Source organism: Cimex lectularius, unplaced genomic scaffold (genome assembly GCF_000648675.2).
Source record: "Cimex lectularius strain Harlan isolate CLEC.00 unplaced genomic scaffold, Clec_2.1 scaffold26, whole genome shotgun sequence".
Taxonomy (NCBI): Eukaryota; Metazoa; Arthropoda; class Insecta; order Hemiptera; family Cimicidae; genus Cimex; species Cimex lectularius.
This window is the reverse complement of record NW_019392721.1, coordinates 314,182-325,898: the sequence shown is the minus strand read 5'-3', so window position 1 is coordinate 325,898 and position 11,717 is coordinate 314,182. Positions and strand designations below refer to the sequence as shown.

The 11,717-nt window shown below is 33.2% G+C and overlaps 1 protein-coding gene across 2 annotated transcripts; it reads right to left on the bottom strand.

The window, feature by feature from the left end:
• Positions 1-3,002: 3,002 nt before the first annotated feature.
• LOC106669220 (phosphoglycerate kinase) lies at positions 3,003-10,111 on the bottom strand. Of its 2 annotated transcripts, XM_024226647.1 has the most exons (9): positions 9,880-10,111; positions 8,891-9,094; positions 8,615-8,759; positions 6,317-6,355; positions 5,332-5,531; positions 5,121-5,259; positions 3,409-3,665; positions 3,146-3,345; positions 3,003-3,088 (listed from the first exon to the last, which is right to left on the bottom strand). In XM_024226647.1, exons 1-9 carry the CDS (start codon positions 9,939-9,941, stop codon positions 3,048-3,050), a joined length of 1,287 nt encoding a protein of 428 aa, XP_024082415.1. In that variant the 5' UTR covers positions 9,942-10,111; the 3' UTR covers positions 3,003-3,047. The 2 variants fall into 2 exon arrangements, with proteins under 2 accessions (XP_024082415.1, XP_024082416.1); XM_024226648.1 differs by lacking the exon at positions 6,317-6,355 and having other exon boundaries at positions 3,048-3,088.
• Positions 10,112-11,717: the final 1,606 nt, after the last annotated feature.

Sequence of the window (11,717 nt, the reverse complement as noted above, 5' to 3'; positions counted from 1 at the left end):
TATATTTTATGTAAATTTTAACTTCAATTTATAAACAAATAATTTTATTAATTAAAAATTAATCAAATTGTACATTTGGTTCTACCAATCCTACCCTTTATGAGAAATACATATCAGTAAATTCTGAGTACATATCAAACATTTGTGACCTTCCAAAATTAAACTTGCTCAGCAATTAGTATGTTAAATATAAAAATTACACTGAGAGGCAAAAAAGTGGCCTCACTTAATATTTTTAATTATCCCTTAGAAAATTCTCCTTAATCTTGCAACAATATTTATTCCTTTTAAAGGATTAGAAGTAAATAAAACAGATAAAATTGACCACTTGTGTTAACAATTGGATTTTTTAAATAAATCTTTCAATAGTCAATCTCTTTATTATTGGTTTTTCTGCAAAGCTAATTCTTAATGTTCCAATGGTTTGATTTTTTTAAGTTGTGCCATTTTTCGGCCAAGATGGCAGAGATAAAGCGTATGTGGTGCTAAAAACGTGCTACAAAAAAACGTTCCCAGAACAACTGTCCAAAGGGTCTTTCTTCACTATGGGATTACTCAAGAAGGAATGGATTAGGTCGCAGCTCAGAGAGATGAACGTTTCATTGTTTTGAATGTAGTCTGTAATCAACATTCTAACGCTGTTGAGATCAAGCAACGACTTCAACAAGTTAGAAATGTTAATATCAGTTTATTCACTGTAAGGAGAATATTTTCAGTGATGGATTAAGTATGAGCAGGCCTGCCACTGGTCCAGAACTTCTGACAAAGGCACAGAACAGCTCTGTTAAGTTTCGAAGAGATCGCATCAATTGGACCAATCCAAGATTGGACTAAAACCTTGTTTTCTGATGAGTCAAGGATTTATTTGAAGTCTTCTGATGGTCAAGAGAGGGTTTGGAGAAGAACAGGAGAGAAATATCACTGCAACATTTTCACTCTGGATAAGCTATGGAAGTGGTAGTGTTATGGTTTGGGCAGGATTTCTATGTAAGGTAGCACAAACATAATCTTCGTCAAGGGTGCCCTAACAAATACACAATACATTGAAAATGTATTGTCAAAAGTATCCCTTATGTGCCACTAATTGGCGACGGTTTTATTTTTATTCATTCAAGGCCCCACACATCTAGGATCATTGGTGACTACTTCAAATCGATGTTTGGAATTGCCAACATGTAGTCTCAACTTAAATCCTATCGAACACCTTTGGGACGAGTCGTCAAAGAGGGTAAAAAGTCGCCCAGTAATGCCAGAAAATTTGCAGCAATAAAACTAGCGCTGGTGGAGGAGTATAAAAATATTCCACAGCAGTACATTCAAAACCTCAAAATAATGACATGCCAAATAGAAGTAGTGATCAATACAAGACGAGAAAATACTATGTACTGAATCAAATATTTTCTTCATTATTAAGATCGTAAGATGTGGTTTGGTGTGTTTGTAAGTTTTGACAGATCCATATAGTTTTGGGGATGCTGGAGGAGAGATTTGTAAGTGTACACGTCAATTTCTATTTGTTTAAATATTTCTTGAAGGATTTTGTTGGTCTATTTGTTGAGAGGCGATGATTAAATAATCATTAATTAACAGTCACTAAATATTACACATTCATTGCTTCCCTAGCAATTTTTTTGGCAAAAATGTTTTTCTCAGTTTAATTTTTTTAATTTAACTATATCTTATATTGTTCTTTAGAAATATCCATTAAACAACAAAAAATAAAAATTATAATAATTGTTCAGAAATTGTGAGATGCGGTCTGGTGTGATGTAGGCTTCAGAAAAACATTTTCTTTATTTCTTTATCGTGCCAATGTTTCGATTGAATATAAAAAATATAAATTATAAAGCATTGTATAAATTCACTTTTTTCCACATCCTACAAGTATTTGTTAAATGTAAACAATGTTTGTAAATCCCAGGCCCTGAAGATGATCTCAATAAAGATCGAAACGTTGGCATGATAAAGAAAGTGTTTTTCTGAAACCTACGTCACACCAGACTGCATCTTACGGTTTCTGAATAATTATCGATTAACAGTCACTAATCACACATTATAATAATTGCACGTATTTACTAAAAAAAAAAAAAAAAATGAGGGTGGCCACTTTTTTTACAGCCTCTTCCAGTCTTGATTGAACCTGATCATCCTAGTCTTGTCAGACAGGTTTTACATACCAACCCAAGAATTAAATTAAAACAACGGAACAAAGATAATTTTACCACATACCTTATCTTACAAATTTATAAATTCACAATATAACACAGACCAAAATGTGAGGATAGCAAAATGCTGAAAGATGTCTTACGGTAAAAAAAAAGAAAAAAAAGTTATCTGCAGCAATATCAGGTGAATGGGGTTCTTCTATATGATGGGAACAACTGAAGCCATCTACATATATACAGTAGAACCCTTTTTAACCAAACTAAGGGGGGGGAGTCGTTTTGGATAAATCAATTTTTCAAATAATCCATGGAGGCTGTTGGCATGCAGTGAAAGGAGTAAAAAACATAATTTCCAATTAAAACCAAATAATCCATGTATATATAAATATGAAGAATAGTACTAATTACTTTAGCTGAAATGAATACTAGAGAAAAAGAGCTTAAGTCATTAATTTTTTTCATAATTAACTAGCTTCACCATCATGCAGTTCAGCACTTGAGAACTGTATTGATGAAGTTTAGATTTAGATTTTACCCACTGTTATATCGCATCAGCATAATTAGCAGCAAGATTTAACCATAACACTCCATTCTCACACACCACTCATTTCAGTCAACCTGGGTTTTAGTTAAGCTGAGTTCGTTTAAAATTTAAAATTTCGGTTATTTATTTTCTTTCAATTCGACATTCAAGAATAATCATAAGAAAGCTGAGGTATTCAAATTCATAATAAATACAATGGTTTAATAATAATTTTTAAAAATTATATTCTTTAAAGTATAAAGATGCAACAAATTGGGGCTTCAATAGACGTATATAAATGTATTTTCTTTTTAAAAAAATAAATTTCTATTTGTAAAATATGTTAATTTTTTTAGTAGTTAAGCATTCGAAAGTGCAGCAACTCCAGGAAGGGTCTTTCCTATTAAAAAATAAATAAATTTAGTAAGCTCAATAATTTGTTTAAATTTTAATTTACCTTCAAGGAGTTCCAAGCTGGCACCACCACCCGTAGACACATGGGATACTTTATCTTCAGTCTTATATTTTGCAGCGCACGTAGCTGTGTCGCCACCTCCTATAATTGTTGTCGCGCCAAGGCATGTTGCTTCCACTACAGCATCCATGACTGCACGAGTACCACAAGAAAATTTTTCAAATTCAAAAACACCAGGTGGCCTGAAACAAATCTATATAATAGAAAATTATACACATTGGTTTTTTAATTAAAATGTTTTTTACCCATTCCAAACAATAACTTTAGCTCTTTTGATAGGTTCACTAAAAGCAACTCTCGTGTCTGGTCCGATGTCCAATCCCATCCATCCGTCCGGTATGCCCTCTTTTACAGTAGCTACACCAGTTTCAGCATCTTCAGCGAACTTATTCGCAGTTACAAAATCAATAGGAAGGTGAATCTTCACTTTATTATTCTCAGCCTTTTGCATTAGTTTACTAACAATTTTGGCTCCTTCCTTATCATATAAAGAATCACCAATCTACAAGAAATGTATTGTTTGAAAACAATTTACAAAATTATAGTTATTAAATTCATTAGATTTCATGGCCTGATTAACCAAATAACATCTTTAAATTAATTAATCTTTATGTAAGATATTGGTNATCACCAATCTACAAGAAATATATTGTTTGAAAACAATTTACAAAATTATAGTTATTAAATTCATTAGATTTCATGGCCTGATTAACCAAATAACATCTTTTTTTTTCATTATTATAAAGGCAATTCAACCATTTAGGTCATTTTTTGCCTTGATAATTATCCATAAGGCACACAAGTGTCGTAGGCCAGAGTCCGGCGCAAGCCACGAAGCCCCCGGGCTGGTGCAAGGGCGAAAGAGCGCCGGATGTATTATTTCCTTACTTCTTACTTCTATTATCCTACTAGGCCTTCCGATGGATGTGCGGGTGCTGCGCCCCCACTCCCACATCCATCACAGGCCTCGGGCTTCATTTCGCCCTTGTAGGCTCCTCCGGGCGTCCCCCGCCACGGCCGGCCACACTGCTCCGCACCCCGCCGATCCCAAGCCTCACGAGCCGAAAAAAAAGTCAATTAAATTCAATACAATTTCTACGCGTTCCCGATACCGGACTCAACATCAATGAAATGACACTACCGATTCCCTGAGAAAAGCAAACAGATCGGAAATGGAACCATCGTCACTAAGGGTGCAGTAAATATCGTCTGTTAGATTGTGTTTGTCTCTTAAGTGATTATATGTTCTGCATTCAGTGAGTATGTGTTTCACGGTTAGAAGCACGCCACAAGTCGTACAGTTCGGGGGGGATTCACGTCTCATGAGGTACTCATGGGTGATTCTACAGTGTCCTATTCTCAACCTCGCAAGTACAGTTTCCTCTTTCCTTGATTTGCGGGAGGAGGAGTTCCATGCAGTTACACATGGTTTTATTTCACGTAACTTGTTGTTTGTGATGCAAAAATAACATCTTTAAATTAATTAATCTTTATGTAAGGTATTGGTTGAGATAAAAATGGCAAAAAGAAAGAAAAATTTGAAAAGTTGGGTTGAGATGGGAAGTTAGTGTCCGAGTGGATTGAATTCAGCATAGCTCAAGTGGTAGAGCAGCGGCGTATTAAGCCGAAGGTCGTGGGTTCGAATCCCGCTTGTGACATTGACTTTTTTTATCTCAATCAATACACTACAGTTATTACTTTTTTGTACTATTACTACAATGTTTCTATACTAAACTATTTATAATAGCTTTTCCTTGCAGTTAGAGTCTTAACTGAAGAGGAGCCAGGGTCTGGCACGAAATGTTGTAAACAAACGTAATGAAAAACTATGATAAATAATTTAGTAAACAATGTTCAAAAGTGCAAAAAGTAATACATAACTCTAATAGTGACTAAACAACAAAATAAAAATAAAAACTATATTAATTTACAAAATTATTAAACAAGACTGTCTTACTTTCATATTGTTCATCTCTTTTAAAAATGTATACGCCATCCCTCCACCTATTATCATTTCTGAAACTTTATCCAGAAGATTTTCAATCAGAGGAATTTTATCGGCAACTTTAGCCCCACCTAGTATAGCCAGAAAAGGTCTGCCAATTAAAACAAAATTAGAGTAAATATTCATATCTTTGATGCTGTAGTGTGTTTTTCAAAACTGTTACTTTTCTGGATTGTCTAAAGCCTTTGCGAAGTATTCGAGTTCTTTTTTCAATAGGAATCCTGCAGCCCTTTGTTCAAAGCCTTCCCCTAGCATAGAACTATGTGCCCTGTGGGCAGTACCAAAGGCATCATTTACATAAATGTCACCCAATTTCCTCAAAGACTGTCTGAATTTTGTCACAGATTCTTTATTCGCCTTTACCTAGAGTAAACAAATAAAGAGAATAAGATATTTGTAATTAAAATAATAAAAAACATGCATATTGAAAGGGAGAACTTATATGTAAGCAAATATGATAATGCTAAACATTTGAATCAATTAATGAGAAAACATCATACAGACATAAAGGTTTTTATATTTATTTTAATCATCATGCAAATACTATTGGATTTTCTTCTATATGTAAATTCAATGTTATGTTCGATATTGTTAAATATAGCAATAATATTGATAACATTGAAACAAAACAAACCAATCAATACCAACATTTTTTACATATTATTGCACTTAACGATAAATTTTTGCCTAAATTGTGAGATATTTTGTTGACATTTGTATTCAAGTGATAAATTGATAGTTTGTCTCCATCTTGTTCTGCTTGCTAACTGTTTCTGTTGGACATATTTAACCATATTTGAGGTTTGTGTGTCCTGTAAGTTTATAAAATGTGAAAGTGTCTTTGGTCAGTCTAATAGGCAAAAAACAACAAGAGGGCATTACCAGTATGAAAGCATATGATCACGCTACAAAATTTACCAACATATTTTAAACTGCATAAAATAACAGACCAACGAAATTCTGAATGACAAACAAATATTTGTTTACTTCGAAGTTAATATCACATAAGTTTAAATAACCTACAAATTATTTCTAATACCCTTTATTTCATGCAATAATCACAAAAACAATAAAAATCTCATCGTACAATGAAAAACCCAAAATGCTGGCATTGTTATTTTCCCCTCAGAAGTTATAATCGTTTTTACCTCCGAGGTTTTGGCAGGGCTCTGGAGGAGTGGTTTAAACTGAAATGCATTAATTACAAAATTAAAATTTAACGTTATACCAACAAAAGTTACTGAAAAGAAATTTTAGTTGGTAATTTTAAAACAATATTTTTATTGCAATTAATGAAGGATAATTACGATTATCACTGTTTAATATTTACTGTATAAATTGTGAGATTTTTCGTTTTCTGCATTGTCATCCGATGGTCAACCAATCCTCGACGAGTTGGTCTGTCACACATTTTGACATTTTGCCACCCAAACACAACTATGAAAATGGCAAAATGCTTAGACGCATCTGACAGACTAACACGGTGAGGATTGGTAGACCACAACCAAAGAGAAAAAAAATTGAATATAATGAAATGAGCTGAAGATTTGTTCCTTTAAAATATTTCATATGAATAAACTTAAAAAATAAAAAAAATAAAAAATAAAATAAATAACTTAAATTCAGTTAATCAATATATATCTAACAGCAACATTATTGATTGTAGAAAGTCCATGAAAACTAATGTATCATTAGTCATAAAGCCTCTTTTTGATTTAAAAAAACTACCTTTATTTTAACTTTAAATTATTTTGTTGTCTTGTATTGTAACTATGTATACAAACTTTAATTTCTTTATTATTTCTATGCACATTGCAGTAAGATGGTAGAGTAAATTATTTCGCCCACCTATAATGAAGAGTTAAACTATCCATAAAAGAACTACTTTACTTTTCTTTTAGATTTTCTAGATATTATAGTGTTTGAAACANTATATATATATATATATATATATTCCCCCCCACAACATTCATCGGACCACAGCCCCAATCCCACCAAATATATTGTGAATAGTAGCCGGTTGGTCACCTTTAAATCTTTCTTAATTATTATTTAATGCATGTATTTTTTTAATGGCCTTATTTTGTCAATATTGGCCAGAGCAATCATATTTTTCTTTTGTGTCTATTGGGAAAAATAAATAAATAAAAGGCCAGGACAAAAGCGGGAATCGCACCCATGGCCGCATGAGTCTAGAGTTTGTCACTCTGACCCTAGGCTACCATAGGATAATCCTCTTATTGGGTTGTTAAAAATCTTCAGTGCTAGGTCAAGATAGCAACACACCGAAATGTTTAGTTATTCAGATATCGTGAGATGCGGTCGGGTGTGATGTGGGTTTCAGAAAAACATTTTCTTTATTGTGCCAACGTTTCGATCTTTTATTGAGATCATCTTGAAACACAAGACACACTGGCACTCTCAACATGACATGCAAGGATGGCACAATTACACAGAAGGCAAACAGTTTGAGCCCTGAAGATGATCTCAATAAAAGATCGAAACGTTGGCACGATAAAGAAAATGTTTTTCTGAAACCCACATCACACCCGACCGCATCTCACGATATCTGAATAACTATCGATTAACGGTCACTAATCTCTACACACCGAAATGTATTTGACAGACCAATCCAGTGAGGATAGACACACCAAAATGGTAACAACCAAAATACAATGTAGCATCCCAATAAACGCTCAATTTATGCTGATAATCTTTTTCTATTTTCACTTCTGAAATATCTAGTTTGTACTTTGATCTAATATATAAATTATTGTTTTTGCCTTTTGAAATTATGGAAACTTATTTTATTATAATACAACAAAAATATCTTGTAGCTTGGTACTTTCTAATCATTTTCTGTCGGACCTGTTTAAACTTTTAGCCATTCTAAGTCCAAATGAACAAAAGAGCAGGTACAGAAAAATTTAAAATATAGGAAATGATCTCAAGATATAGGGGAGAATGGGGTAATGCCAGTCAAACCACTTGTTTTACATTTTACAAATTTGTCTACAATTTAAAAAATAAGTAAATAAATTAATAAAAATATAAAAACAAAATAATCACAGTATTGACAACTTTATATCTCAGCCGTGGAAAATGGCATCTATCCATTCTATCCACTGTATTAAATTTCTCCAGATTATTAGCCCTTCCCCGGAGTAACACCAATCTCTTAGGCTATTTTCCCCAATTTAACTTCTATCAGTTTTTAAAGAAACCCTACAAAACTTGATTTAGCAGGAAGTGTTCCTCATTTTGCTTGTTTGAAATATTTGGATATTTACATTTAAAATGAGTTTCATTTGTTTGATAACTATAAAAATAATCGTAAGGCTAAAAGCATTCCAACTTGGCCATCTTCTGAAATTTAATCAATTCGATCACCAATTTTTTGTACAAACCAAGACAGAGCACTTTTAGTATGTAAAGAAATTAATCACCTTTTGCCCAGAACTATCAACGCCTTTTCCCTCTTCTTCAACGTGGAAGCGTAAGTTCTCTAGTAAAATAACAGAACCAGGCTTCGGGTCTTCGCAGACTTTTTCCACATCAGGGCCGACACAGTCAGAAAGAAAAGTCACCTCCCTTTTATAAGGAAAAACGGAAGAATTACATGGAGAATAGACCGTATAGCATATGATACGTTACACAGGCATGGGCCAGGTAGGACGAAAGGAACCGGTGAGGTCAGGATTTAAAAACAATACCTAGAATACCTGTTCAACAGAGTTTTTAACTCAGCGGCTATTGGTTTGAGTGTGTATTTCATATTCTTTGTGCCATCGGGCCTCCCGAGGTGCGACATAAGTACGATGCTTTTTGCATTTTGGTCCAGTGCGTACTTCACACTGTCTAAAGCGGCGACAATCCGTTGGTTATTTGTTATTTTCCCATCCTTCAACGGGACATTAAAATCCACCCTGAAAATCAATGTAAAATTGAGTTAATATGTTATATTAACATATTCAAGATATCATACAATTATTTAAGGTTTTAAGTCATGAGCGGGATTCGAACCCACGATCTTTGGCTTGATACGCCGCTACTCTACCACTTGAACTATCATGATTTCGATCCCCTCAGACACTAACTTCCCATCTCAACCACACCTTTTTGAATTCTAATTTTCTAATTCCTTTTTGAATAAGTTGAGATGGGAAGTTAGTGCCTGAGGGGATCAAAGTCGCGATAGCTCAAGTGGTAGAGCAGTAGCATATCAAGCCGAAGGTCGTGGGTTCAAATCCCGCTCGTGACACTGAATTTTTTATCTCAACTTAAAACCTTACATAATTGAATGATATTAATTGGTCTAGCGGACCACGAAAAACAGTGGATATTCAAGATATATTTAAGTTGGCTATTTCTTTCCCATTTTATCTGAGTTTTATACAGACATCGAGTAATTTCATTTCAAACCATTGAGTTTTATTATTAGACCATTGTTATTTATACCCTTAAAAAAGTATAAATAGACTAACCTATTTTCAATCACCTTTTATGTATTTTTTCAACTATTTCAGTAATTAATACTAAATGATAAGTATAAATCTAGTTATGCAATGGTACAATTTTACACTTTTTAATTCATTGTTGATCAGTTTTATTAACTTTAGACTTTAATGCATTTTTATGTATATAATTCAGTGAATTTTATCATTTATTTGGGGATCAAATATTTAAGTTAGATTAAAATTGATAAACTCACCTCATTAAAACTCGTTTATTCACCAAATTAACAGCATCGATTGCTAATTTATTTAAAGCCATTTTTTTAACAAATATTCCAAAAATAATCGAAGACTTGTACTTCAAAGCGATATATATTTTATAATGGTGAAGGAAGCGATATCCCCAGTAATTATCACTTAATGACCCACTCAAGAATTTGACTTGTAGACCTGATAAAGTGATAACATTTGAGGTAAAAGTACAAGAGATACCACAGATCACGTGTTTACTGGTTACAATTGTGTGACCAGTGATGTGATACTTTCACATTTGTTACCCTAAATGTTTACTTGAACAACTCTTGTTTTGATTCCTTATATTAAATTATTTAGATTATAAAAATTGTTTAGAATAAATCACTTAGTTTATCTTACAAATAACACTATATTTATTTATTTTATAGTTGCAAATAGGGCTTAAAGCTCCATAACATGTACATATATTAGAAATAAATTTGTTTATAATATTTCTTAAAATTCAGATGTCATGGACCTGAAACAAGCCAGGGAGGAAGCAGAACACCTTGGAAGCGAATTCCATAGTCTTGACCCTGCACTTTTTAAGTATAAGGCTAAAGTTTTAGAGGACTCCAGGGGCTTGAATGTAAAGCTGAGTCATCTGTATAAAGATGAAAATTGGGAGAAATAAAGAACTAATTGAAGATCATTTAGAAACATGGAAAAGGTAAAGGTCTAAGAATAGAGCCTTGGGGTACACCGGATGAAATCGAGAAAGAAAAGGAGATAGAATTTGAAGCTGTAACTCTCTGAATGCTAATATTTCTCAACCTTCGGTTGAGAGAATGAAGATCACGTTTGAGCAGTGAGATAGCTTGAGAGATGTTTCATGTAGGACATTGTATGTAAAGCAGAGGAAGATGAAAATTGGGAGAAATTAAGAACTAATCGAAGATCATTTAGAAACATGGAAAAGGGTAAAGGTCTAGGAATAGAGCCTTGGGGTACAGCAGATTAAATTGAGAAAGAAAAGGAGATAGAATTTGAAGCTTTAACTCTCCGAATTCTGTCAGAGAGATAAGAATAGATGAGATTAGTAGCAGTAAAAGAAAAACCAAAAAGAAGCTTCATTTTTCAAATAAGCAAATTGAGCAATAGAAAAATCCAGTAGAACAATAATAACAGTACGTGATTATTTGGAGATGGTGAGATGCGGTCTGGTATGACGTAGGTTTTAGAAAAACATTTTCTTTATCGTGCAACGTTTTGGGGTTTTTTTGGGTTCTTTTTCGGGGCTTGGGTTTTTTAACCATTTTTTAATTTTTCCAATTCCTTTTGGGTTTTAAAAAAAATTTTTTTTTTCTCTCAGGCCCTGAAGATGATCTCAATTAAGATCGAAAAATTGGCACAATAAAGAAAATGTTTTTCTAAAACCTACGTCACACCAGACCGCATCTCACGATTTCCAAATAATCATTAACTAACGGTCACTAAACACCACACAATAAAGTACACTTATTATCATCAATGCCTAGGCAAATATATGAGATTTTGAAAAGGCCTGTCTGAAAACTATGAAATTTTCGGAAGCCAGATTTAAAAGAGGATATAAGGGCATGGGAGTCAATAAATACAGTGATGGTAGAAGGGCTAATACAGAAGTAGTCACTAGGAAAGGTATCTTGGATAAAGCAAATTTAAGGGGTTCCTTTCAACGTGAAGGGAAACAGGATTAGGTGAGAGAGTTTAAAATGTGGGAAGGATTATTAATTAATTAACAGGAACAGAAACTTAACAATAACAGGAAAATTTAGTTTGGTAAAAGGTGTTCTATTAGAAGATAGAACCACCTTTTACA

What these genes read in the sequence shown, in the direction of transcription:
- LOC106669220 (XM_024226647.1), bottom strand. Translation starts at nt 9,941, where the DNA reads ATGGCTTTAAATAAATTAGCAATCGATGCTGTTAATTTGGTGAATAAA. An exon ending in TTGATAGTTCTGGGCAAAAG is followed by an intron (nt 6,356 to 8,614) that starts GTGATTAATTTC and finishes AATGCATTTCAG; the next exon opens with TTTAAACCACTCCTCCAGAG. An exon ending in AAAGTTATTGTTTGGAATGG is followed by an intron (nt 3,346 to 3,408) that starts GTAAAAAACATT and finishes GATTTGTTTCAG; the next exon opens with GCCACCTGGTGTTTTTGAAT.